The sequence below is a fragment of the Furipterus horrens genome, unplaced genomic scaffold, assembly GCF_987537825.1.
Source record: "Furipterus horrens unplaced genomic scaffold, mFurHor1.1.pri manual_scaffold_2, whole genome shotgun sequence".
Taxonomy (NCBI): Eukaryota; Metazoa; Chordata; class Mammalia; order Chiroptera; family Furipteridae; genus Furipterus; species Furipterus horrens.
This window is the reverse complement of record NW_028327172.1, coordinates 283523-309140: the sequence shown is the minus strand read 5'-3', so window position 1 is coordinate 309140 and position 25618 is coordinate 283523. Positions and strand designations below refer to the sequence as shown.

Sequence of the window (25618 nt, the reverse complement as noted above, 5' to 3'; positions counted from 1 at the left end):
TGGAGGGCACTTGTTTGTGGATCAAGTCTGGGGCCTTCCTTTTGCTCCAGGGCAGAGGGAACAGTTGTCATAGTGATGGAAATGTGGGGGGCGGGTGTCCCTGTGGTGGCCCAGGTGGAGGAGATGGGCCGGGGAAGGCAAGGTTTCTGGCTCAGGGTTAGGTAAGTAGGCACTGGGCACTGAGGGCAGAGGCTGTGGAAGGCAGCCAGGTGGGGGTGGGGGTCAGCAAGCCCCTCCCCCATTTCTCAGGGCTCCCCTCTGCTTTCTCTTCCCCCACCTGCCAGCTCAGCCCGGGGGTGGGGAGGGGTCCAGATTCTCAGGAGTGTGGGGTCCTGCTGGCTTGTGGACATACTCACGGGGCAGCAGTGCCCCCAACACCCACTGACCTGTCTCCATGATCAGGCTGGGTGGGGACATGGGAGCCGCCCCCCGCTGGTAGGAATGCTGGGCTGACTGATGGCCATAGCAGGCCCTGCCAGTCACTCTGTGGGCCCCGTGCCTCCAGGGCTTAGCTGGGCAGGAGTTCAACATCTCAGTTTCTCCTTCAGGCTGGATGCACCCCTGGCAGAGGAAGAAGGCAGGCCTGGGGCTCACTCTGAGCCATGCTCTGGGGTCTCCCTGCAGGTTCCTGGTAACAAACAGCCCCTCCCTTTCTGGGTGCTGGTAACCATGGCAATGCTATAGAGCCTTTCTCCCCCCAGGCCTGCCTGAGTTTCAGGTCTGAGGTGAGTGTTGGAGGTAGGGCTGGGGGGACATGGGTATCGTGGGTGAAGGACCAGCACCTCTGGGGACCCTTGCTGTAGGCAGGGGGGCGTACCTCAGATCCTGGAGGGCAAGGATGATGGGGAGGCCACAGGGAATGTACGAAAACCCAGTGACGTGTTATGTGGGGGTGTGGCCTGCTGCTCTGGCCTGCTCAGAAACACACAGATGTGGACACCCATGTGTCCCATAGTCTGGTGTCCTGGGGAGTAGACACACATACGCACACGCATGCGCGTATGTGGGACTCCTTGGAGAGCCAGCTCAGGGGTGCTGTCTGGTCTGTCAGACACATGCACGTGTGAGGGGCCATGTAAGGGGGGCCCGCAGGGTGCCCACACACGGGACACAAGGCAGACAGCCCACCACCCTTCTCAGCTCCTCCAAGAACATCAAATATGGCCCCCAAGCCTTGCCGGAAAGCTGGAGAGGCCAAGGAAGAGGTTCTCTCATCTCTGGGGAACAAAGAGCTGGCCGGTGGCCCCCTGAGTCCTCCAGCTGACCCGGTGGCTCCCAAATGCCTGAAGGACACCAAGGCCAGCTCCACAAGAGTGGACCTGCAGTAAGGAGGGGAGGGAGAGGTGATCAGCCACTTACGCTGGGCCAGTGGGGGGCCGGGCCTGATCGGGAGGCTGGGGCGCTGACCTTGCAGGTCGGCCCCTGAGTCCCTGGACCCTCGCACCCTGCGGCTGCTGTTGGGGCAGCGGGAGCTGGAGATCCAAGCTCTACGGTGTGCCGTCCAGAAGCAGCGGGACGGCCGGCTCCGCTACATCCTGCAGGAGGTGGCTGGGTTTCCATGCCAGAGGTCAGCAGCCAAGAGCTAGTCCCCCAGCCCAACCCAGCCCTGGCCCTGACCGCTGGTTTCTGTGTGACCCCAACCTCAACCACTGAATCCAACCAGACCCCCCGCCCTGACTCTGACCCTGACCTTTGCCTCCAGCCCTAGTCTTTACCTGACTAACCCCTCATCCAGACCGTGAAAGAGCTGATATACTGTAGACCCGCCTGGACCCTAAGCCGGAACGTGGCGCTGAGCTCCACCCGGGTCCCGCTTCCAGCCCAGGCCTCTCAGGGCTTAACTGGCCTGGCCCAGCAGTGCTGTTGGCCCCTGGGCCCCTCCTTCTCCCCTCCTTGCTGCTGACCCAGAGGCAGGGGCCCCTGAGGTCACGCCTTCTCCCAGGGGCTCCCGCAGTCAGGAAAAGCTCCTGCAGACCCAGGTCCAGAAGCTGACTGTGGAGTTGAAAGCGCAGAAGGAACAGGCCCAGCAGGTATGGGGACCTCTGAGTTGGGCAGGGGGTTGGCCCTGGGGGGGGGGTCTTCTCAGACCCCACCCCACCTGTGGGCCCTCCTGGAGCAGGAGAAGGCGCACCTGGAGGAGCAGCTCCTGCGGACCAACGCCTTGCTGCAGCAGCTGAAGGCCGAGCTGCAGGCTTTGCAACGGGCCTGCCTCCAGCGGCTGGCCCGCTCCTCCTGGGCGGGCCGCGTGCTGAGGTCGTCCACTGGTAGCGTGGAGGTGAGCCTGCACCCTGGGCCCACCCTCCTGCCTCCCATGGCCGCTCCCCAGCCCTCCTCAGACTCTCCCACAGCCAGCCAGCGTGCCCAGTCCAGATCTGTGCTTCTGCCGGGGGCTCTGGCGTGCCCCCCCCAGACTACCTCTGGGCCGTGGCCTGGCACAGCGAGGAGCCAGGAGCCCTGGCATCTGGCCCACCTGACAGCCAGCAGGTGTCCGCCTCAGGTGCTGGTGAGGTTGTAGGGCAGAGACGCCCTTCCTCCCCTGTACCTGCCCGCTGGTCCCTGGTCCCTCTTGCAGGTGGTGACTGCAGAGACCCTGATGGACTTCAGTGACTCCTCTGAGAATGACGAGGCCCCACCTGCTCAGGAGGTGAGCACGGACGGGCATTCGTGGCCCTGTAGGTCTGTGGGAGGGGAGGGCCACATGCCCGTTGCTTCCTGGACAGGGTTTCTGCCTGGAGGATGTGGACTGGAACACCATCGCCCACCAGTACCCCAGCGTCTTCGCCAACATCAAGTTGAACTCGGATTACAAGTGATTGCACTGGGAAGGGACTCCCCCGGGACTGCGGGAGGGAAGGCCTGCCTTGGCAGATGTGGGCCAGGGCCCAGTTTCCACCCTCAGGCTCCCCGGACAAGTCCCTTGAACCTTGCCAGCAAGAGTCAGTTCTCTGATCTCTAATAGGGCGGGGCTGCAGGGCAGGGCCCAGGGCCATCGCTGTCCTGCCATGAGCCCTTTTCCCAGCCTGGGTCCCAGGGTCCTGTATCACAGCCTGGGGTGCCTGCCTACCTTGGAGCGGAAGTCGAGTGGCCAGTGAGCAGACGGTGGCCTGCAGGCACCCCTCGGCCAATCAGCCCCACAGGTCCCACTAGACTTGCTGCCTGATGAGTGTGGCTCTGAGTTTCACAGGAGGGAGCAGGGCCTCTGGAGTGCGGAGTGGCGCTCCCAGCCCTTTGTGGGCCCCAGCAACCCTGGGGCGCCAATTCTGACTCTGGCAGCCGCCGACTGGATGAGCGTCTTGGAGAGCAGAAGGTGGCAGGGCACCCGTCGGGGGCGGCAGGCCACATTTCTTTCCAGGACACAGAGTCGCCCTCCAGGAGCTTCAGCGGGGACTTGGAGGCAGAGCCTGAAGGTGGGGTGGGGTGGGTCTCCCTGGTGCTCCCTCCTGCCCCATGGGGCTGTCACACATGCCCAGTGTCCTGAAGGGGGTCCCCCGAGTGCCTGGAGTCCTTGTGGCCCCAAGGAAGGCTGCTGGGGCCTCTCCAGCCTCATCTGTAGGGAGTAGGGCGGTCTTGGAGGCCTCTCTGCTCTGGCTTGAAGCCCTCCAAGTACTATGAGCCACCCCTCCGCTCCCCTTAGCCCTCAGAGTCCAGGATGGGACCCCTGATGCTGTGCCTCTCCCACATGAACCCCCAACTGGTCTCAGAGGTGATGTTCCCAGTTCTCAGGGGTGTATGGGGCTCCCCCTCCCCAGCAGGCCCTCTGGAACAGGACATCTCCCTGGATCTCAGGGAAACTCACTCAGAGGGGCCGGACAAGATGCCAGATTATGACCCCTGGCACTGGGCGCACCCTTGGAGGTTAGGAGGCCTTGAGGAGCGCAGCGCAGTGCGGAGGAGCACAGGGGTTGGCGGGTCTCCCAGCGGGAGGGGACCCTGACCAGCCACTCCCGCCCCAGCAAGGCCAGCTCCTGCCTGAAGATCGTGGCCGTGAACCGCAGCCAGAGGTTCGTCCGCATCCTCAACCAGTCGATGGAGGAGACGGCTGACCTGGGCGGCTTCATTCTGCAGCAGCTGGAGCACAGCTTCCCCGTGTGCATGTACCGCTTCCCTCCCGACACACTGCTGGAGCCGCAGCACCACGTCACGGTGCGCCCCACGCCCCGCAAGCCTGCGCCCCCCGCCCCTCGCCCACGCCCCTCACCTGCGCCCGACGCCCTCCCCAGGTGTGGGGCGAGGGGCCTGGTAGCACCAAGAAGCAGCTGCCCTCGTCCCTGCGCCGGGAGTCTGTCCGCTTCCACTCCAGCCCGAGCTTCGTGACTCTTCTCCTAAACCCCCAGGGCGAGGTCAGTGCGTGTCCCAACCGGGGGGGATGGGGAGGCCTCCCATGGACAGGTGACCGCGCGCCCCTTCCGCCCGCAGGTTTTCAGCAAGTACCAGGCCCCGCACTGCGTGATCCCCACCTCGAGGATCTTTGACAACACCAACTTGTCCATGGACCGCTTCCCGCTCTCAAAGGCACAGCCCGGGACAGACACTCACGGGCAGCAGCGCTCACCGCAACCCCAGCACAACCGTCTCGGGCAAGAGGCCAGAGCCCGGAGCCGGCGGCCGGGGTGGGGACCACGCGCCCCTCGGTCTCTGCCTCCTCCCCAGGTCCCGCTCCTCCCCTGAGAAAACCATCCCTCAGACCGGACAGGACCGTCCCCCACTTCCGCAGGTCCCGCCCTCGCCAGCGCCCCCGGGGTTATTTAGGACTCCCCTCGGACCCCCGACTTCTGCAGGCTCCTCCCCACCAGGCCGCCCCTCTATCGCGGGCTGGCTCAAGCCCTCAGGACCCCTCGCCCCACCAGGACACGGGCCCTGCTGCCGCGCCTGACCACCAGACAGCCCTTTCGCCTGCGAGAGGCGCCCACGCCGCCCGAGCGCTCGGAGACCGACACGCGGGAGCCCCTGCCCGCCATCCCCCGTGAGCGTGCGTGGGGGCGCAGAGGGATGGGGGGACCCGCGGTGTGGGGAGGCCGGCCCGACACCCCGCATCCTTGTCCCACGCAGAGGACGGGCTGGGTCTCCCGGACCGCCGGGTTAGGAGGGAGCACAGGATCCGGGTGAGTGCGCTCGTGGGGGCGCCCGGGGGACGCCCCGCCCCGCCCCTCTTCGCGAGTGCCTCCCCGCCGGCCCTGCCCCTCCCCTGCCCGCCCCGCCCGCCTCTCAGGTCCCGTGCCCCCCAGGTGTGCCGGAAGGCCGTGGACCGGGGCTGCCCGATGGTGGCGCTGTCCGTGCAGAGCATGGCCGAGGGCAAATTCGGTTTCCGCGTCCCCAGCCGCCCGCCCATCACCGCGGACACGTGCAGGCCGGTGTAGGCCCCGCAATAAATACAGGCGCCTGCACTCACTGCCCGGCTCCGGGACGGGGCGCTGGGGGCCGCGCGGCACGAGGAGCAAGTGCTGGAGGCGGGCGGTGTCCGCTGCGGGATTTATTGAACCAACGGCGCCTACGAAGTAAACTGCATTTCTGCACACCCGAGAGCCGAAAATGGTTCTCGTGGTTTCTGGGTACCCTGCCCCAGGTGTTGGTAGGCCAGCCCCCCACCCCCTTCCAGGAGCAAGCGCGGGGCGGGGTCCACGGCGCCCCAGCGGTGGCTGGAGGGCGGCCAGCAAGTGGGCGGGGCCCGCTCAGCCACCCGGCCTGCGCCCCACGGGAGAGGTGGGCAGCTGGGCCCTTGGGCTGACCTGGGCTCTGGCCTGGGTGTCCTCTCTGGTGGCCCCAACCCCCCACTTCTCTGCAGCAACAGGGGCCTCTCCTGTGACAGGCCCACTTCCTACCCCCACAGCAGCCCCAGGGAGCTCTGGGTTCCATGAGGCTGCACAGCCGAGCGGAGTCTGCCCGGAGTCCCAGCCAGGCTGGCAGTGGGTGGGGGCTGACGCTAGGGGTGGGACTGGGCTGGGGTGACAGGCTTCAGGTGCGGCAGGCGCCTCAGGGCTGGGGGTCTGGCTGCCGGGTCTGGTGATGGCTTTGGGCCTGGACATCCTTGGGCTCGAGGACTTGGTCCTGAGGCCAGCTCCAGGGCCCTCAGAGCGGCCACTGCAGCCAGCCCCTGCCCAAGGCCAGGCCCCGAGCCGCTCGGGGCTCGGAGCCGGCGCCCCCAGAGCTGCAGGTTTTTGGACAGCCAGCGGCTGCTGCTTGCATCAGGTGGCATGGGGGCCTTTGGGGGAGAGGGGAGCAGGTTATAGCCTGAGGTCCCAGGAGGCCCTGGAAAGCAAAGAAAGAGCGGGTCACACAAGGGTCCCTCAAGGAATCATCAGGTCGGGGGTCACCACAGGCAGAGCTGCGGCGTCTGCTAGGGCTCCTCCCTTTGCGCCTCACCCCCCAAAGCTGTACCTCTCTGCCCCCTCCCTGTGCTCCCCAGGGAAGCTGTGGCCCCTCAGCATCATCACCTCTGACCCTTGTTTGAGCTGGACCCCCCTCCAGGGAGGCAGAGGCCACAGGGCCTGGGCTCCAGGCTGCGGCGCTGGTCCCATTCCTAACCCTCCGCTACAGGCAAGGCCCGGCACCCACCGCAGGGCTGACCAGGCAGGTGTGGCTGGGTCACCCAGTACCCACCTGGACCCAGCCTGGAATGGGCTGAGTGCCCATTCCATGGTGCCCCTTTTCCCCTCAGTCCCCACCGTCAGTCACCACTCCAGCCACCCCTCCACTAGGTGGCTGGCCTCTGACCCCTCTTGACAAGCCTATTTCAGGGTCTGCCCTCTCTCGCCCCTCCCCCTAGGCACTTGGCCCTGTCCCTTGGTGGGGCGGGCACGGGAGGGTCACTTGGCCAGCCTTCAGCCTATGCTCCTGCTGCTCTTGCCTACCATGCACCCTCCCCAGGCGCACCCCCTCCACCAGCCAAATCAGACTCTTCCTCCAGGAAGCCTCCCTGGGCTTGATCCACTCAGCCGCTGTCCCTCTGAGCCTGTGTCCTGGAGGAGGGCCTCATGGGGCTGGATTCTGTGGCCTGAGCCTGCACAGCCTGTCTGCAGGACAAAGGGTGGCCCCCTCCCTGCCTGGGGCTCCTGCCTGCCACATGGGTCCTGTCCCTCACCAGCATCTTGCTCTGCACCCTGAGAACTGCCCCTGGGCCTGTCCTGCTCCTTGGTCCTGGCCTCTCACTGCCCCTGCCCCTGGCCCTTTGCTGGGCTGCTCTCTGTCACTCGTCCAGCCCTGGTGGCCTCGTGGTCCCATGGGCTCAGGGGAGGGGCACCTGGGATTGTCCCCTCTGTTGTGAGCCCCCCACCCCCAGGAGAGGACCTCTGGTGTCACAGCCCCGCTCAGAGCCCAGGGAGGTGAGGACCCCCTCCCGACCCAGAGTGCAGGGTCTCTCTCAGTACCTGGGGCCAGGCCTGGGGAGCTGGGGGAAGTCTTGCGCTCCGGCCCATCCTCTTGTTCTTCTGGGCCCCTCTGTGAGTCCCAGGTGGCTGCTGCTCCTTCCTGCCCGGAACCCAGGTGCCTGTGGGGGAGGGGCCTGAGAGAGGGGATGGGGAGAGGCTGCAGCCCTGCCCCCCACCTTGGAGCCAATACCAAATGCGTGTGGCTCTGGGATGGTGCCCCAGCCTCAGGTTCCCATGACCAGCTCCTTGGGCCACCTGGGGAGCGGTGACACCTCGGCCAGGGCCCCCTGCCAGACAGGACACACACAGCAGGGCAGGGCTCAGTGTGGGGACAGGCACTCACCACAGAGGCAGCTCCCTCTGCGCATGAGATCTAGCAAATGCCGCTGATAGGTCAAGGCTGTCTGCAGGGTCGGACCCAGGGGTGGAGGCCCTGGCGGCCAGATCTTCCGGCCTATGTGGGGGCAGCTGCTCTGGGGGCACCCTGGCCTGAGGAGAGAAAGGGCTGGTGTAGTGGCGTGGCCTTGGAGGGGGCCGGGTGGGCAGCAGGCTGGGAGGAGAAGGCTTATTCAGCCGTGGAGGGTGTCGGGGAGGGGGTGTGGGGGCTGGCCCACAATGGCTACAGCACAGGACCCGGACGCTGTCCACTTCGGAGGAGAGCCCAGGACGCAGGCGCACTGGCCCGCACTGGGTCCCAGCCCCCGGAAGGGCAGAGCGTACCTGGCACCGGCGCTGCCGCTCCCGCAGGCCTCTAGTGGGGTTTCCGCAGAGGACTTGGCCTGCGCCTGCAGAAGAAGTGGTGGCTGGGCCTGGTGGGGGCTGAGGGGCTGCAGGGCCAGCTTCCTGCTGAGGTGGGTCAGTTACCGTGGGTGAGGTTGCTGGCATCATCCTCTCGTGCTGGGTCCTTGGGAAGCAGACCTTCAGGCAGGGGACCCCCCGGGATCAGGAGGGAGGAGGGCCCAGGCCGGGGAGCCCTGGGCTCAAGCAGGGACAGCTCAGGGCCGAGTCTCCGAACGGGGTCTCCGTGGGGACGCTCTGCCCGAAGGTCAAAATCAGAGGTCACCAAGGACCATGCCAGTTGGCCTGCCCAGGAGCCCCCTAGGACTCTTCCACAGACCAGGGACCCCTGCCACCCAGGTTTCTGACATCCTCTTCCTTTTGGGTGGGGGGTGCCCCAACCAGGAGCAGCTTGCAGGAGGTCCGCCGGCTGGGGCAGGTGTGCAGGTCTTGGGATGCATGCTTAGGGTCGGGAAGGGGCATAACGTGACGCTGACCCTTTCTGCGAGGCCTGGGGGTCAGGGGGGCTGGTGGGAGAGAGCTTTGGTCCTGTGGGGCCATGGGGTAGAGACCGCTCCTGGGGCTCAGAGGGCGAGATAGCCAGGCCAGGGGGGCAGCCCTTGCCAGAGGCCGGGTGGGCGGCTGCCATACCCAGGCTGGGGCGCAGGCCGTGCAGGATGCGGCCCTCTTTGATGGCCTCCTTCACCATGAGCCAGTCCTGGTCCAGCTTCCGGGAGGCTGGCAGGTCAGTTTGCGTGGCTGGCATCTCATCCAGGACCTGCAGCTGGGGGATGAGCTTCCGCACCTCTGTCCTGTAGTTGTAGCCCTGGGGCACCTGCGGGGCAGGGAGGGGTGGCAGGCGTGGGGCTGTGGGCCCTTCAGCCGGCTCTGTTCTGGGGCCCTTTGCCAGACATGCTGTGGGGCACAGCCGGGGAACTGGGTTTGGTGAGGCCGCCCCGCCCTGCCAGGCTGCCTAGGTCCATCCTGGGCACCAGGGACTTCAGGGACGCTGGGCTCTCACCACGTGATCTCACTATCCAGGTTCATGGCCAGGGTACAGCAGTGCCCTCTGGCCTCTGGAGCTGCCCTGAGCTCAGAGCTCCAGCCCAGGTGGCCAGAGGGCCAGAGCAGCAGCTGGCAGGGCAGGTGGTGTGACCATCCGCGTGCAGGGCAGAGCGGGGGGGGGGGGGGTGCGCGCACAGGCCTGTGGGGCTGCGTGGCTCTGGACAGGGCCTGTGTGTGCATGTGTGTGTGAGTGCATGCGTGGTTCCATGTGGCCCTGCGGGGTTTGGTCCTGGCCCGCAGGACGCGGGCACAGCTGCCAGGCCCCCAGGGACACGAGCCGACTAGGTGTGCCGCCGGCCATGGGGGGGCCCGGGGGCCGCAGCCACAGAGCGCCCACCCCCCGCCCGCGGCTGGCTGCGCTCCCCACGCACCTTGTCGGAGGGGCCCGGGCGCAGGCACACCAGGTTGCCCTCCAGGGTGAGCGCCGCCAGCCGCGGGCACAGCTGCAGGTAGCGCACCTGCCCCAGCTCCTCCACGCTGTTGCCCTCCAGGTCCAGCACCTCCAGCCGCTCCAGCAGGCACAGCGGGCTGAGGTCCGTGACGCTGTTGTAGGACACGTACAGCTCCTGGGCGGCACGGGGGCGTCAGCCGGCGTCTGGCGTGGGGCCCCCACGCCCCGGGCGCCAGGGACTCACCTTCAGGGCCGGGAAGGAGCCGATGCCGTCCAGGTCCGCCAGGCCACAGCGCGCCAGCCACAGCACCTGCAGGCGGCCCAGGGAGGTGCCCAGGTCCCTGCAGAGGGCAGGGTGGGGCTCAGTGTGGCCCTGGGGTGGGGGCCGTGTCTGTGGCCCCCGAGGCCCCGCGCCACGCATGGGCCCAGCCACCGCGCACGTCCGGCTGTCGCCCGGTGCAGGAGCAGGCGTGAGTGTGGCTCTCGGCAGCCTCTGGGCTAAGGAGGGAGCTCCCTGCCTTCCCGCTCTGTGCAGCCCCTCCTCCCACCCCTGGAGGGCGAGGGCCTGGCCCAGGAGGTCACCGCACCTGCTGCCGCTGCCGTAGGGGCGGGCCACACAGCCCCTCTGCCAGTGGGCTCAGCCCAGGGTGCTCTCCTTCCCTCTCTGTGCCCAGATGACAACCCACCCCCGGCCCAGCTGCCCCACCCCTGCCAGCAGTCCCTGCCACCGTCCCTCTGCCAGCAGCTCGCCTGCACACCGGCAGGTCGGGGCACTCCATGTTAGGACAAAGATGGGGGGCAGACCTCTGTCCCCGCCCTCTCTGCACCCCCCTCTGCCTGTGGGGTCCTCTAGGCCCGGCTCCCCACGTTTGCTGGGGGGTCAGGGGCTCACGCTGCGTGTCCTTTGATCAGCTTACTGGATGTTACTTGTTGTTTTTATTTTTAATTTTTTAAAAAGATTTTATTTATACATTTTCAGAGAGAGGGGGAGGGAGGGAGAAAGAGAGGGAGAGAAGCATCGACCAAACCTGCCACCCAGGCACGTCCCCTGCCCAGGAATCAAACCGGTGACCTTTCCTCCCGGGATGGTGCCCAGCCCGCTGAGCCACGCAGGCCCAGGCTGGGTGTTACTTCCTTTGCGTTTCCTCGCCTCGCACATTGGCGCTCCTGCTCCCACCCCCCCAGAGGCCCTTCCGTTCTCCCCTTCTCTCTTCTTCTCCCAAGCTCAGCTTGCCTTGGTGGGCTTCCTGGGAGAGGCCCTCCTCTTCCAGTGCTGCCGCTGACGTTTTCCTGTCAGCCCCCAGGTCTAACCCGTGAGGGCGCCACACTGCGCCCTGACCTTTCGTCACAGAACGCCCTGGTGTCGGAGCTGCAGAGAAGGCGCGCGGGCCCTGCGCCTCCTGCGTCATCGTCATCGGGGAGGACTCTCAAAGGTTCCCTGCCCTCCTTGCATGCCTCCGTTTCCTCGGGAATCCTTCACTTCCTCTGTGCTCCCCTCCTTCCCGCTGTGGCTCTCTGATGCTTAAATCGTACTATGACTAGCTTTTGGACTTTCAGATTGGGGGTGAGGGTCTGAAGTGCTGCTTGGAAACACTGAGCTACTTGGGACACCGAGGTGGGGGCTCCCCCTGGGCTTGCTGGGGGCACCCGTGGCTGGAGGTGGCAGCAGACTGTGGGCGACCCCCTGACTGTGCGGCTGGCTGCCGTGTCCCCGTGTGGGAAACGCGTCCCCAGCCTCCAGCCTCAGGACGTGGCGCTGGCTCTCCCCAGGTGAGATGCTGTCTCCTCGCCTCCGCCCGGTGACCCTGGCACCTGGCCTCCACGGCCCCACAGCCTTGCGTTCTGCCTCATTCAGCTCACGGGGGCCCTTGGTGAACCTGCCCCTCGGCCCTCCGGTCTCGGCCGTGGTCCTTGTCTCCCCTCTTAGCCTTCGTCCTCTGGTGCCACGGACGCCATGTTGATCCCGTCTGCGGCCTTAAATGGCTTTCCAGTCACCTCGGAATTGGCTGAAAGGTGCAGCCAGGGGCTCCCTCCAGATTTTGATGTCCCGGACCTGGGATGCACTCACTCGGAGAAGCTGCTGCCTCTGTACTTGCCGCCGTGGGCTGGGCACGAGGCTCTGGCCGTCTCCCCACGGACTGCGCAGGCACCACGTGCCGCAGGCTGAGCGTCCGTGAGACGGGGCGGAGGAAGATGTCGTTTCTTCCCCCTGCGCCCGCTGTCCCCACGTTTCCCTCTGTCTGGACGTCCAGGGACTGTGTCGGGACGTTTTCAGGGCTGGCCATCCGGTGTCATTGTTTTCTTTCTCTCTGCAGATGAAGGTCGTCTTTCGTGTCTGACGAGCTCTCTTTAATCTGCACCCATTCATCCTGTCGTTACTTCAGCTTGTTTCTGCAGAGATGACAACCAGGCCCATGGCAGGCCTCCACTGTCTGCCCTCCGTCCCCGGGCGCCTTTGTAACTCGGCAGGGACACTTTGACCTTGACCTCTGGCTCCCAGCACTGGAGAAAATCAGTCTGCGCTGTTCAAGCCACCAGGGGCGTGGAGCTTTGCTGGCGGCCCCAGGGAAGGAACATGCTCCTTCGGCCCGCCAGTGCTGAGGTGCACTGTGAGGGGGCATGCGCGGGGCCACAAGGTCACCAGGGACACTGGCTGAGTGAGCCCCTCGTGGAAGAGCTAGCAGTGGTGTCTGGGCTGTTCACTGATGCCCACAGCGCACACCAGGGAGCAGACGATTCCCGTGGTTGAGACCAGTCGGATGCAGGTTTCTGTGACTAGTGATGAAATCATTCTGATGACAAACTGTACAGAGGACATTTAAAGACTATTAAAAATAGGAAAGAACACACAGGTGGAGAGCTATACCACAGTCACGGATGTGAGTCCCTTAGCAAATACACTCCCGTTAGCACGTGCATCTTTGTAATTCCAAAACCTCGCGTCATGTGTGGGAGACCCAGCCAACGGGCGGTGAGTATCAAATGCAAGAGCGAGAGTTCCGGGGTGGCCAGATCCGCTTGGGAAAAGAGACAGCAAGATGAGGGAGCCAGACAGTGACAACTGACAGAAAGCCACGCCACTAAATGTGGCGTGGGCGCGGGAGCCGGCCAGCAGGGAGGGACAGCTTGCCAGCATGTGTGCCCGGACACGAGGGCCGGCAGAAAGGCAGGTGACGGTCATCACTGGGCAGGTTGTGCTACCAAACCCAACTCGCTAAACGGCAGAAAATAAAACTGGGTCCCATCCTGGCTGGTGCGGCTCAGTGGACTGAGTGCTGGCCTGCAAACCAAAAGGTCGCAGGTTTGATTCCCAGTCAGGGCACCTGCCTGGGTTGCGGGCCGGGTCCCTAGTTGAGGGCATGTGAGAGGCAACTGATCGATGTTTCTCTTGTGCATTGACGTTTCTCTCCTTCTCTTCCTCCCTTCCTCTCTCTCGAAAAGTAAATAAATAAAATATTAGGAAAAACAGTTTAGAAAGACAAAAACAAAAAACTGGGTCCCGACCTCATGCCATCATCGAAGCTGACCTTGCAGGTAAATTGGATTAAAGACCTGAAATTGAGGGCCCTGTCCAGGTAGCTCAGTTGGTTAGAGCGTCGTCCCAATATGTCAAAGTTGTGGGTTTGGTCCCCGGGCAGGGCACACACAAGAAGCCAGCAGTGAATGCATGAATAGGCAGAACAACAAATTGATGTCTCTCTCTCTCTCTCTTTTTCTGGAAAAATAAAAATAAAAAAGATAAAAGGACTTAAAAAAAATAAAAGACTTGAAATTAAAAACTGAAACCTAAATGAGAGCAGACCTCCCAAATGGCACCCAAAGTACCTGCCAGAATGGACGGATTGGGAGAAAGCAGGACAGAGCGTTACCTGTGAGAGAGGCCGCACAGGCAGAGATAGTGGGAGGAGGAGGGAGAGAGTCAGGCAAAGTCTGAACCACACCAGGCCCTACACAGCACTAGGAACGAACCCGGAGAGGGCAGAGCCCGAGTGGGGAGTGCGGACCCTGCAAGGAGGCCTCCGCCCTCAGTGGGGGAGAAGGGAACGCGACACTGCCATCATGAAAACCGTTGTTATTTTCATCAGCTCCCAAGTTGCTGCCTTAGAGATTGTTGGCGTGGTTTTCCCCACACGCGAGTGCTGGGGCGAGGGGACAGGTCCGGCTGCCGGGCTCTCCCCAGGCCCGGGCTGTTGGGAAAGCAGCCCCTGCGTGCGGGACACTGGCCTGCACACCAGCGCCGTCTGGGGCTGAGTTCTCTCTCTCTCAGCGGCAGCTGGGCCGGCGCCGTGGGTGCCGATCACCGCGGGTGCCGATCGCCGCAGGGCCCTTCCAGTGCCGCCCAAGGCGTTAATGCCGCCTCTCTCACCCGCTGATCGACCAGTGCAATTACTTTCCTTTGACACATTTTTGCTCATGTCATTTGCAAACACCGTCTGCCAGAGCATCGGGACCCAGTAGCAGAAGTTTCCTGAGAGTTCGCTCCGCTTTTGTCAAGGAGCAAAACACGTTTTAACGGCATTTACGGTCTGGTCCGTTTCTCTTGGAGTTGCTGCTTTTTGTTTCTTTTTTTGGAATTGAGGTTTTTGGGGTTTTTTGTTACAAATGGTATAGCATATTTCTTAATTTTATAATATCTTTTACTTCTAGTTTTCACCCTTTCTTTGATGTGCCCTGTATGTTCTTTGGTTGGTCTTTCGGCTGACGTGTGAGCTTCCCGATGACGGAGGGAATGACTTGTGTCTGCGGATAAAACACGGGTCAGAGCGTGGCTTTCGCACGCACTGAAGGCGCGTTTCTGACGCCGTTTTCCAGACGCTTCCTCGCAGGACTTGGTGTCTCGTGGGGCCTGCAGGCCCGGCTCTCGTCCTGTGGCTGCCACGGAGGCCACCAGGCTTCCATCCAGATCTGCACGTGTTTCACTGAATCCGTCTGGACGCGAGTCTGACAAACACCGGTGTCCATGGAAAACCAACAGCCGTGTAAAGGAGGCCGGGCGTGAGCACCTGAGCCGCCTGACACGGCGGTCACTGGGAAGGGCGCGTGGGCGCATCTGGACCCTGGGTTGGCGCCGCCCCGCACGGCCCGCAGCACCAGCAGGACTTCCCTGAAACCCACCTGCTCAGACACCTGAGATGAGTCTGGCGTGACCTCAGCTCTGTTCTTCGCAGCCCCCAGCCCCTCCAGGGAATCAGAAACCACTCGCCTGTCCTGGGCCTTGGATTAGTCTTTTCACTCAGGGAGGTGCTGGTTTGTGTCAGTCCATCACCTCTGTCCCTCAAGGTCATGCCATCTGCTCCACTCACGGCACACCATGGCCACCCGCGTAACCCCCAGTTCCCGCCCTCTTGCTGCAGGGACACCCAAACCCTGAGGCCTTGCTTGGTGTTAGGGCGGCCACCAGAACCCCCACTGCAGGTCGGGGACCCTTTGCTGAAGGTCTGTGGGTGCCTTTTGGCACAAAATGGCAGAGCCTCGGGGACCGCGTCAGCCACACGATCTGGCGTCATGGGCCTGAGCCTGAACACAGACGTCACTGTTACCCCCGGTAGGTGCCTCCCACCCGTCAGGGTGGGTGACATGGGCCAAGTGTGCCGGAACCAGGCAGGAAGGGTGCATCGGGGCCAGCAGCAGACAGCAGGACAGCTGGGGTCTCTCCGGGCTGACCCACCCAGGGGAGACCTCGCCCTGACTGAGCTCGCCCTTCAAGCCCTGCAGGACCCTACCCCTTGTGGGACAGGTCGGCCCTTCCCCACCCCTGCGGTCCCAGAGGGCACTCACCGCACAGAGCCCAGGCGGCTGTCATTCAACTTCAGCTGGCTGAGGCTGGGCAGGTGCGCCCCTGCAGGGCCACAGGGAGGAGGTGGGAGACAGGCCTGCCACTCGCAGCCCCTGCCCCCACCCCCCCGGCCCTTGGCCCCTGCTGCCTGGTGGCCGCTCTGAGGCCCAGAGCGACGTTTCCTTCTGCGCCAGGCGCGAATGAAATGTGCAGGGCAGGGCGCACACCGTGCCCCAAACCAGCAGGGCCACACCAGAGCCCCCGGGCCAACTCCAGGAGTTGTCTTGGAGGAGGGGAGCCAGCTGGCATGGGAGGGGCCCATGAAGCCCGGTCCTGCCCCCAGCCGCCCCCCAAGGCTTGCCAAGGTCACCCAGGGAGCCCAGACCATAACCCCCATCAGTGTAGCACTGGGTACTGGAGCATGGGACTCCCTCCCTGTGTCCCCAGGGCAGGGTTCGGGGCTACAGGCTTCTACGACCACAGGGCACTGGCCTGTGGGGCAGAGTCCCCAATCCTGGAAAGGGGAGTGCAACGTGGGCCTGGGGGGTGCAGAGCAGGCCTGTGAGGTGCAGTGGGCCAAAGGGCAGAGCCTGGCAGGCAGGGCCGGGCCAGCAGACCCCCGCGGTGTGGTCAGGCCCTGCCCGTGCTGGGTGGAAAGCGAGAGGCTCACCAAAGCTGCCCAGGCTGTGCTCACGGGTGTCGACACGCATCTCCAGCACACTCACCAGCCGCAGGTCGGCCGTCTGGGCCAGGGCCCGCTGCCGAGACCAGTGGGGAGTCATCCCAGGGCATGGGACCGTGGCCACCCCCTCCCAGTAACCCTCCGTGTGGCCATTCTTGGTCTGTCCCAGTGTGGCCTGGTGTGGGAGGCCCCTGCTGTGTGGTGCTGGGCAGGTAATGAGCTGCCATGGGGGGGGTCACTGCCCTGCCGGACGCAGCTCTGGATTCTCCCTGGGAGTGACCAAGCTGGACCCAGTCCCACCCTTTCCTGCGGTCTGCGGTGGGGGGCTGCGAAGGACAGGAGCTGAGCCGGTGGGCGGGCCCACTCTGATATGACAGCTCACGCTGACAGCCGCATGCTGGAGGGGGCCCTGGGGAGGTGCAGGCACACAGGCGTGGATGGAGGCCCACGTAAGTGTCACTGAGGGGCCAGTAGGAGGCATGGGAGGGGGCATGGTGGGAGTGCCCGGCCCGCTGCGATGACCAGAGAGCTCAGACCCTTGTCCAAGTTGGTCAGGAAGGTAGGCGGGGACCTCAGGCAGCCCCGTGGGCGTAAGCGTGGGTGCAGCCAGGGAGGGCCTGGGCAGTGGTGGGGTCTGCCCTCACTGCGGCCATTGGTGGACAAGAAGCTGGCCCAGAAGGGAGGTGGGGGGGGCATGCTGGGAGGTGCAGGGCTGCCCAGTGGGGTCGTGGGGGGGGGAACCTGTAGTCTGAAGGCTTTATGGGACACGCTGGCTGAGGGTGGGGGGGGTGACAGTGAAACCGTGTGCTGCTCCTCCCACCCCAGGTTTGGGACAAAGCCTTCACCAGCCGCCCAGAGATGGTCAGGGTGACCCTAGCAGGTCGGGGTTCCATTTATTCCCCACACTGGGCACCTTGCAGGCTGTGTGCCTGGAGGATCTGTCCCCGTCTCCCACTGGAACATCTGCTGCTGGGTAAGGGGCCTCCTCCTGGTTCACAGAGGGGCCCCGAGAGCCCAGCGCACAGTGGGTGCTCAGGGAATGCTTGTGGAATTCCTGCCTAGCCCAGCCCCTCCTGTGGCCTTCTGAATGTCTGGGGGACACCTGTGTCACCAAGCACCTGGGGTCGCCCCGGAGATGGAGCACACACCTGGGACACATCTGTCAAATAGGCAAGGCCAGCAGGGCGGGTCAGAGGGCAGGCTGGACTCCAGCCCAGAACATGACCCCCCATGCAGGCCCCTGCAGCCTGGGTGCCAGCCCCCAGCGTCCCAGCACTCACCAGTCGTGCAGGTGACAGGTGCTCCTCCACCAGCCGCTTGCCCAGGCCTTCCCCATGGCTGTCTGGGTCCTTGCTCTGCGGGCAGGGGTTGTGTAGGCCTTGCCAGCTCAGCTCCCGCACGTGGACCCTGGCTGTGCCCGGCCGAGGGCCCCGGGCCCTGTCCCGGGCCTGGTCCATTCACACCCAGCCTGCTGGGACAGGCAGAGAGCTGCTCCACGGAGCCCTCGACACGTCCCTGCAGTCCTGGGCCGGAGAAGGCTCAGCGGTGCCCTCACCTGCTTCGCTGCCTGGAGGCCTCACTGGCTCACACCCCCGGCCTGGGCAGGGACCCGCCCTGTGTTCCTCCAGGGTCTATGTGAGAGGCGCTGGCTCCAGAGTGCGTTTGCTTAGCTGCCTGCTGTGACCAGCCAGGCCCAGGGTCTCAGACATAAGCTGCCCCCCCCCCCCCCCCCCCCCGTCCACTCAGGCCCCTCACCTGCAGGCAGAAGCCTTTTTCCTCAGTAGGTCAAACATCCGGGCAAGGGGGAGGCATGTAGCCTCAGGCGGTACCTGCAAGAGGAAGTAGGGTTGGCCAGGTCCTGGCCCAGGTCACTGAGCCCGGGGCAGTCAGGCGAGGCCAAGGCCACAGGACCCAGACTCGAGCAGGAGTACAGGTGGCAGGGTCTGGCAGCCTGGGTCCTTTCCACCATCCTGGTGCGAGACTGGCCCAGCTGATGCAGGAGACAGCCAGGGGGTGAGAAGTGCTGGGGCCTGGTTCTCATTCCAGTTCCCGACCCTGGACTCATCTGGGATCTGGGCGGCAGCACCACAAGCCTGCCTGGAATGTCCCGGCCACCGCCATGCATCTTGGGCGGAGGGTCCCTGAGCCCCCGTCCTCCCCCCCGCACTCCCTCACACCCGTCCTGGATTGACCTCCCTAAATGAGACGGGCTGGTCCATAGCCCTCTGTGTTTTATGCCTCACTGTGGAGAGAGCTCCTCACTCCAAGACAGGGGGGCCTTGTGTGGGCAGGATGGCTACCTGCCCAGCCCCGCTGCGCACAGAGGGGCTCCCAGGCACTGGCTCCAGGACCCGGGGTGCCGCATGCCTGCCTGTCCGCCCCTGTGGGCACTCCAGATTCACTGTGGCCACAGACCCCCAGCCTGGCCACGGGAGAGGTCAGCTCGGTTTGACAGGCAGTGGGAGTGCTGGGCCCTGGGACCCGCTGCACAGGTCCCAGGGCCTCAGGACCTTTTCTGGAAGGTGACGGACCCATGGAAGACCCACGAGGTTAAGGCTACACAGCTGAGCCCTGATGTAGTCTCATGAAGTTTCTGGCCGGATTCCTTCTTAAAACTTCCCTCTGTTCCCTGCCCTTCCCCAGCTGCCCTGCCCCACCACTCTGCCCCCGGGAAGATGCTGCCTACCCCACCCAGGCCTGCCAAGTTCAGGCTTTGGGGAGGGCATGGGCTGACCAGGCTCCGTTCCCAGGTGCCTGTGGGCGGCCCTGAGGGAAGAGCAGGAGGTCCCGCCCTGGACGACACCCAGAGCATCTGTCCAGTCTAGTCCAAAAGCCTCGGGGTCCAAGGAGCAGGGTTGTGGCTCCCATCTAGACTCTGCCCTCTCACGTGATGCAGTGGCCCAACGCAGTCCACACTGTTCACGGCCCGGTGTCCACCCTGCCCTGCCTCTCCGTGAGCCCCGAGTGCTGGAAACCTGCAGGCTGCTCCGTCTCCACAGCCCAGGCTCGCGCCGGCCCCGGGCCTAACCCTTCGGTTCTCTGGGTCCCCTCCGCCGCTCCATCCTTCACCACGCGGGGAGAGCCTCTGAAGTTAGGGCCTACTCCCCTCTAAGTTGCCACCATGGAGACCCCCACCCCCACCCCTCGAGTCTGTTTCCTGCCTCCACCTGTCCCCCAGGGGCGGGGTTGGGCGCCCCTCCAGTCCCAGTGACCCGGAGCCTCTTACATCACGGCCAGGGGGTGCAGGCAGGGTCCTCAGGGGACCAGATCTCACACCTGGGGACATCACTGAGTCCTCGCGTCGGGCCCCGGGCCTCGGTTTCCCCTCTGGCACCAGTGAGATCACGAAGCCTGAGGGCGGGGACTCGAAGGCGCACTGGGCTCTCACCTGAGGGCTCCGCCCCAGTGCCCCGGCCCTGCGGGCTCGGCTCTGGGCACCCTCCGCCGCCCGGCGCTCTCCCCCATTCGGGGCTGTTCTTCCGGCCGCGGGGTTGCTGGGCCTGGGCGCCGTGGCAACGGGGGGCAGGCCCTCATTTGAATAATCAAATATTCATAAGCCGCGGAATCGCCGGGCTCCCCCGGGCCGAGCCACACCTCTTAGCAACGGTTGCTATGGCAGGCCGGCGCGCACGGGCCCCCAGCAGGTACAGCCGGGGACGCGCGTGGGCGACACTCGAGCTGGAGTGGAGAGGAGACGCCGTCAGGCCGGCGGGTGGGGCGCAGACCCGCCAGGTGTCAGCACCCTGCGAAGGCGATCCGTGGTGGAGACTCGCACTCGCCTTTCCCGGGTGTGAGGCGCCCGTGAGGGTCGTCCCGCGGGCGGGATTTACCTCCGCCTGCCAGTGTGGCCGATGCCACGTCCGCCGGAAGCGTCGTGGGAAAGGACCCCTTGAGGACAAGGGGGGCGAAGACCTGGATACGTGGAAGGGAGGCCCGATCTGCGCCCACAAGGGACGCCGCCCCTCGCTTTCATTTGTCAGCTTTTACTTAGCGGCCACGCACGTCCGGAGCTATCGGGAGCGACAGGGACCGGTTCCGGCTGCGGCACAGCGCCTGGCGTCGGTGCGCGCGGAGGTCACGGCCTGCAGCAGGGCCAGCTCAGGGGAAGAGCACCGAGCCGTCGCGGGAGGGGGCCTGGTGGCAGCAGCGGGGTGGGGGGCGCTGCGTGAACCTTGAAGTGTACCCAACCTTTCTTGTTAAATAGGATGTTTACGCGTTACTTGGAAATTTTTAAAAATGTTAGAAACATGTCTTGTTGAGGGTTGAAAGGCGCCAGTTTAGTGCACGCTTGTGCTTTGGATGGGGGAGGCTCCACACGCCGATGACAACTTTCAGGTTGGATTTGTGGGGCACCGTTCGTTACTTGGGCCACACGGCGCGCTTCTGCGGGGCCGGACCTCCGGGTCTGGGGGAAGCCGGGCGGGCCGCCAGTCTGTAGGGTCTGCCCAAGCGGCGAGAGGCTGGCGGTAGGGGGTGCGGGGCTGTGCGCCACGTGAGGAGCAAGATCCCAACGTGACTCCCGCGTCCTCGGACTCAGATGCCCCGGCTCAGCCCAGGCGCTCCAGCACCGCCTGCCCCTGGATGCACGGCCGTGCCCCGCCCAGGCGTCCTGGAGCCACCTGCGCGGAAGCGGATGCAGGGCAGCCGGGCCCCCTGCCACTGAGGATCCCAGGCTCCCGGCGCCCGACCCTCGCTCCGGGGGCTCCCTCCGGCCAGAATCCCGGGGAGCACCCGGGTGCCGACCCTGCGTGCTCCGTCCTCCCTGAGGGCTGGTTCTTCCGCTCCGGGCCCAGCGGTGGGCCGGGCGGCGCAGTGACCTCGGAGGCCGCGGACGCGGCAGCAGCTGCGCACGCCGTCGAGGTACCGAAGGGCCCGGCGCCGGGCTCCCGAGCAGCTCTGGGGTCTCGAGTGGGACCTCCAGGATCCGCCCCAGGCCACACCCGGCCGCCGATTCGCTTCTCCGCACGGTCGCTATCTCCCCGGGAGTCCGGCCTGTTTCTGGGAAAGTCCGGGCCCTCCTTCCCGGAGCTGTCGCTCTGCGACGCTTGGCGCGGTGGCCGCACCTCTCCTCCCGCGCCCGCGGCGACAGCCGCCCCCCCCCCCCCCATGGCGGCCCACGCCCTCCTCGCCCTCCACTCCCGGAAGCCCCGCCCCCCGCGGCCTCTGACGGGCCGGCGCTCGGCCAGCCGGAGCGGGGATAGGCGGCCCTTGGACCGGGTCCGGGGCGCACGACCAATGGAAGGCCGCGCCCGGCTAGGGAACGGGCGCGGGGCGGTGCGTGCGCGGGCCCGGGGCAGAGTCCGCCGCCCGCGCTCGCGCCCGCCGCCCGCAGCCGGAGCCGCACCCGCCGCGGACGGAGCCCATGCACCCGGGGAGCCGTGCGCCCCGGCCCCCTCCCCCGCCCGCCCCGGCTCCGGGGACAGTCGCGCCACTGAGCGGTGAGTGAGGCGGGGGGCGGCCGCAGCGGGCGGGGGGCGTTGGAGTCGGGGCGGCGGGGCCGAGCGGTCCGAGGCGGGGAGCCCCAGTCCTCGCGGGGCGCGCGGGGGCGCAGGTGAGCCGCAGGCGGGGCGCTGCGGCTGGGGGCCGGGGGCGCGGGCGGCGGGGGCCCTGGATGTGCCTCGCCCTGGCCAGCTCCGCGGGTTCCGTGTCCCTGGCCCTCTGCTCCTCGGGGTCCCCAAGAGCTCAGGCTGTGTGCGGTGTCCCCTGCGCCGAGGCCCGCCTGTGGCCATGCTCTAGGCGGGGTCTCCCACTCTCCACAGCCCCAGGGACCCCTTCCAAGAGCGCGGGCACGGCGGGCGAGTCTGAGGTTCGGGAAGCCCGCTGTCCTCCCCAGGGCACCCCCTCGTTAAACATCAGAAATTGCAGACACCGCAGCGGGGGCCTTGGCCTCAGGCCCCTTTCCTTTTCCCCACCTGTTCAGGTCTATTTTTATATCATTTTGTTGCAAATAAACAGAATGGTTACCAAGATTGCTATGGTCTCCCTCAAGATTAATTAATAAAACACATCATGTCGGAACAAGTTGGGTATACTTTAAGCTCTTTAATAACTTCCATACTTCTACTGTGTAAAAAGAATGTTTGAATGTTTTCATATGGCTTATTGATCAATTAAGTGCCCACTAACTATAAATAATTAAAATAAACAATAGAGCATGCGATCTGGGCTCAGAGCTTCTCCAACTCTCTTGTGTGTACAGATGTGTAGACACGACTCCCTTGGGGCTCTTGTTAAAAAGCTGAGTATGACGCAGGAGATCTGGGCTGGTCATTCTTTGTGTGCTCCCAGATGATGCTGTTGTCACCGGTGTAGAAACAGTAAAAATGGATCTTGTTTTTCTAGAGCAAAGTTATTTATGAAAGGTTCATGACCCTAAACCCTGGCTGGTTTGGCTCAGTGGATTGAGCGTCGGCCTGCGAGCTAAGTGTCGCTGGTTCGATCTTCCAGTCAGGGCACATCAGAGAAGGAAAACTCTGACTCCAAAAAACCTCCGCTGCCTTGCGGCATACCTCTTCAGGGGAAAGGCTAAGGGAGTAAACCCCGACAGAAAATCCGGAGCCGGAGTCCCTAAGGCGGTTTGACGTTGTAGTCAACACCGGCAACTCCTGCGGCGCACCTGAAGCCAAGCTGTATTGACTCCGTCTTTCCCTTGGACCCTTCAGCTGCGAAGAGAGGGGGGGTCTGCTGCATGGGCAACAGCAGACCCTCCATATCACCCTGCCCAGGCTCTGTAGCTTCAGTAGAAGCTACACCATCGTCTCTCGAGACGGACGGATGCCGACGACGACGACTTCCCGCTCCCACGCCTCCTTCGGGTCCTTTCCTGTTGCTCAGCCTGTAGCTCTGGAACCCTTGGCGCCCCCCGTTTCCTCACCTGCCGTGTTTTCTCCCAACTTCCCATGGCAGGAGACCACGCGCGTTTCCTCTTATTTTAACTCTGTGGGTCTCCTCCCCGCAGCCATGCTGACCCCGCCGTCAGGGGGTTGGGCTCTTCCTCTGCCCGTCACTCTGTGCCGGGAACGGCTCCCGGCGTGCAGTGGGCGCGCAGCAGTACCTGTGAAGCGCACCCACATGCCCGGTGGGGCCTGGAACCGGTTGCGGGCTGACTCCAGCCTGCCTGGGCACGCTGCTCGGCACTCCGCTGTGGCAGGACCTGTTCTCGTGACGGTGGGGGGGGCGGGGGGGCACACTGGCAGCCTCAGCCCCAGGCACCTCCGGTTCAGGCTTTCTGCCTACCCAGCAACTTCTAATTTGAGTGCGTGGTAGAGCGATGCTCTCAGCTGTCAGCCCTGCCTTGGGGGCAGCTTCCTGCCTCCCCTACAGTCGCTAAGTGCAGCTGCAGGTGGGGCCTCTGTCCCACCCCTGAGCTGGGGGTGCCACAGGGGGGCCGTCACGCCGGCCGCCAGCCCTGTTACCCAGTGTTGGGGCCCAGAGCTCAACAGGTCGCCCTGCGCGGCGTGCGCATGGCTGATGGGGCTCCCTCTGCAGGTGGGCCAGGAGACCACCACAGTGCCTGGTGCCGCAGCGCCTTCGGAAGCGATGACGGAGTATAAGCTGGTGGTGGTGGGGGCTGGAGGCGTGGGGAAGAGCGCCCTGACCATCCAGCTCATCCAGAACCACTTCGTGGACGAGTACGACCCCACCATTGAGGTGAGCGGGCGGCTCCTCGTCCCAGCCCCACCTCACAGTGGGCGCGCCTTTTGCCTGCTCTGTGGGAGGGGTTCCCTCCGCGGAGGGCCTGGGAGACTCATGAGGCGCAGGGAGGGGCTGGGGTGCCGACGCCGCGTCCCCGGAGGGCGGGGGTCCCTGAGCAGTGTCCTTCCACAGGACTCCTACCGGAAGCAGGTGGTTATTGACGGGGAGACGTGCCTGCTGGACATCCTGGACACGGCGGGCCAGGAGGAGTACAGCGCCATGCGGGACCAGTACATGCGCACCGGGGAGGGCTTCCTCTGCGTGTTTGCCATCAACAGCACCAAGTCCTTCGAGGACATTCACCAGTACCGGTGAGCTGCCCGCCCCTGCGGGAGCCACGGGTCCTGCCTCCGTGCGCCTGGGGGCGGCCTTGCCTGTAGCGCTCCGGCGGGCTCACAGCTCCCCCCTTGCAGGGAGCAGATCAAGCGGGTGAAGGACTCGGACGACGTGCCCATGGTGCTGGTGGGGAACAAGTGTGACCTGGCTGCGCGCACCGTGGAGTCCCGGCAGGCGCAGGACCTCGCCCGCAGCTATGGCACCCCGTACATCGAGACGTCAGCGAAGACACGCCAGGTGAGCTGGCTGCCGCCCCACAGCGAGCCAGGGCCCCCCCGCCCCCGCCCCCACCAGGGAGCCTCACTCACTGCCCTCTCCCCTGACGCAGGGTAGCCGCTCTGGCTCTGGCTCTGGCTCCAGCTCCGGGACCCCTGGGACCCCGCGGCCCTGTGCACTGTAAGTCTCCCGGGATGGCAGGGCAGCCAGGGAGGCCAGGTCCGGGTGGAACAGCTCTAGGGGGAGGTGGAGGTCCCTGGAGAGAGCTTTCTTGAGCCAGGCCAGAGCGGTGACCCTGGGGCCCCAGGCCCCCTGCCCCCAGAGTGTCCCCCACCCCTTAGTGGGCTTTTGGGGACAAGGGCAGCAGCTAAGAAGGGAGCTGGGCACAGGGTGGTCAAGCTCCGAGCCAGACCTGGGGCTGCCCTACCCTGTGGGGAGCTGCCGAGGAGCAGGAGGCTAAGGGGGGGGACCCCGGGGCAGCGAGGGGAACGAAGCATGGCTCCTTGTTTGTGGATGAGCGTGGGAAAGGGGCTGGGATTTTGCTGGAGCCAGGGGTGGGGGGCCCTAGGTCTCCAGGTCTCCTCCCCTGCTGGGCCCTCAGGCCGAGTCCCCATCTGAGCGGCCCCTTGTTCCCAGGGCGTGGAGGACGCATTCTACACACTGGTGCGCGAGATCCGGCAGCACAAGGTGCGCAAGCTGAGCCCGCCGGACGAGGGCGGCCCTGGCTGCATGAGCTGCAAGTGCCTGCTCTCCTGACGCCCGCAGGCCCTGGAGGTGCCGGACGCTGGGAGGAGGGAGAGGAAGGAAGGAAGTGCCGCCAGAGCCCAGCCAGCCCCGGGCCGGTGGACAGAGCGACCACGGACCTCCCGGGACGCTTTGCACAGACTGTGGTGACCGGAGGCACCCCGGCTGCGCCTCTGCTCACAGCCCCGGCCCGGCCCGCGGGCGCAGGTTCGGTTGCAGTAAATTATTCGGTGGTCTTGACCCTGGCGTCTGGCTGAGCCTGTGGTGTTGGTGTGTGTGGCTTCTCCTGAGACACGGGGGGACCTCAGCTTCCTCCAGCCAACAGCTCCGTCTGTGTCAGGTGGCCACTTGGGGCTCAGGTCCAGCCAACCCTGCTGGCCTCTGCGTGAGAGCGGGTCCGGCCTGCCTGTCCCTTAACCCTTCCACTGGGGTGGCCTGTTGCTCCCAGAGCTGCTCAGGTCACTGACCCACACGGCTCTGAGGCTTGCTCAGGGTGCAGGTGGCCACATACCACGTGGGGGGCCCCTCCTGACTTGGGCCGGAGTCCAGGGCTGACCGGGACCGCAGGGGCT

The 25618-nt window shown here is 65.2% G+C and overlaps 3 protein-coding genes across 4 annotated transcripts; 2 read left to right on the top strand and 1 right to left on the bottom strand.

Annotated features, from left to right (window-relative positions):
• Positions 1 to 992: 992 nt before the first annotated feature.
• Positions 993 to 5420, top strand: LMNTD2 (lamin tail domain containing 2). Its single transcript, XM_090291635.1, is given in 15 exon segments — positions 993 to 1324; positions 1415 to 1567; positions 1943 to 2030; positions 2120 to 2275; positions 2573 to 2644; positions 2721 to 2809; positions 3020 to 3081; positions 3177 to 3412; positions 3635 to 3855; positions 3954 to 4167; positions 4170 to 4340; positions 4417 to 4610; positions 4779 to 4999; positions 5002 to 5102; positions 5226 to 5420. Coding segments are annotated over 15 exon segments (2274 nt in total). The 5' UTR covers positions 993 to 1160; the 3' UTR covers positions 5358 to 5420.
• Positions 5421 to 5618: 198 nt separating this feature from the next.
• LRRC56 (leucine rich repeat containing 56) lies at positions 5619 to 23210 on the bottom strand. The gene is made up of 13 exons (XM_090292508.1): positions 22930 to 23210; positions 17811 to 17884; positions 17336 to 17523; positions 16044 to 16131; positions 15376 to 15436; positions 9842 to 9938; positions 9578 to 9772; positions 8793 to 8976; positions 8229 to 8399; positions 8085 to 8149; positions 7708 to 7853; positions 7365 to 7498; positions 5619 to 6246 (listed from the first exon to the last, which is right to left on the bottom strand). The coding sequence occupies exons 3-13, from the start codon at positions 17510 to 17512 to the stop codon at positions 5921 to 5923; spliced, it is 1644 nt and encodes a 547-aa protein (XP_090148634.1). The 5' UTR covers positions 17513 to 17523; positions 17811 to 17884; positions 22930 to 23210; the 3' UTR covers positions 5619 to 5920.
• Positions 20894 to 25286, top strand: HRAS (HRas proto-oncogene, GTPase). 2 transcript variants are annotated; one of them, XM_090292354.1, is made up of 5 exons: positions 20894 to 20915; positions 23544 to 23705; positions 23883 to 24061; positions 24164 to 24323; positions 24939 to 25286. In XM_090292354.1, exons 2-5 carry the CDS (start codon positions 23595 to 23597, stop codon positions 25056 to 25058), a joined length of 570 nt encoding a protein of 189 aa, XP_090148480.1. In that variant the 5' UTR covers positions 20894 to 20915; positions 23544 to 23594; the 3' UTR covers positions 25059 to 25286. The 2 variants fall into 2 exon arrangements, with proteins under 2 accessions (XP_090148480.1, XP_090148485.1); XM_090292359.1 differs by lacking the exon at positions 20894 to 20915 and adding an exon at positions 21380 to 21493.
• The last annotated feature ends 332 nt before the right edge of the window (positions 25287 to 25618 follow it).

Bases quoted from the DNA above. Each gene is read 5' to 3' on its own strand.
- HRAS (XM_090292354.1), top strand. From the start codon at position 23,595: ATGACGGAGTATAAGCTGGTGGTGGTGGGGGCTGGAGGCGTGGGGAAG. The intron at 23,706-23,882 runs GTGAGCGGGCGG...GTCCTTCCACAG, and splicing joins AGTACGACCCCACCATTGAG to GACTCCTACCGGAAGCAGGT. The intron at 24,062-24,163 runs GTGAGCTGCCCG...CCCCCCTTGCAG, and splicing joins GAGGACATTCACCAGTACCG to GGAGCAGATCAAGCGGGTGA.
- LRRC56 (XM_090292508.1), bottom strand. From the start codon at position 17,512: ATGGACCAGGCCCGGGACAGGGCCCGGGGCCCTCGGCCGGGCACAGCC. The intron at 8,400-8,792 runs GTATGGCAGCCG...ACCTTCGGGCAG, and splicing joins CGGCCTGCGCCCCAGCCTGG to AGCGTCCCCACGGAGACCCC. The intron at 6,247-7,364 runs GTACTGAGAGAG...TTTGCTTTCCAG, and splicing joins CTCCCCAGGCCTGGCCCCAG to GGCCTCCTGGGACCTCAGGC.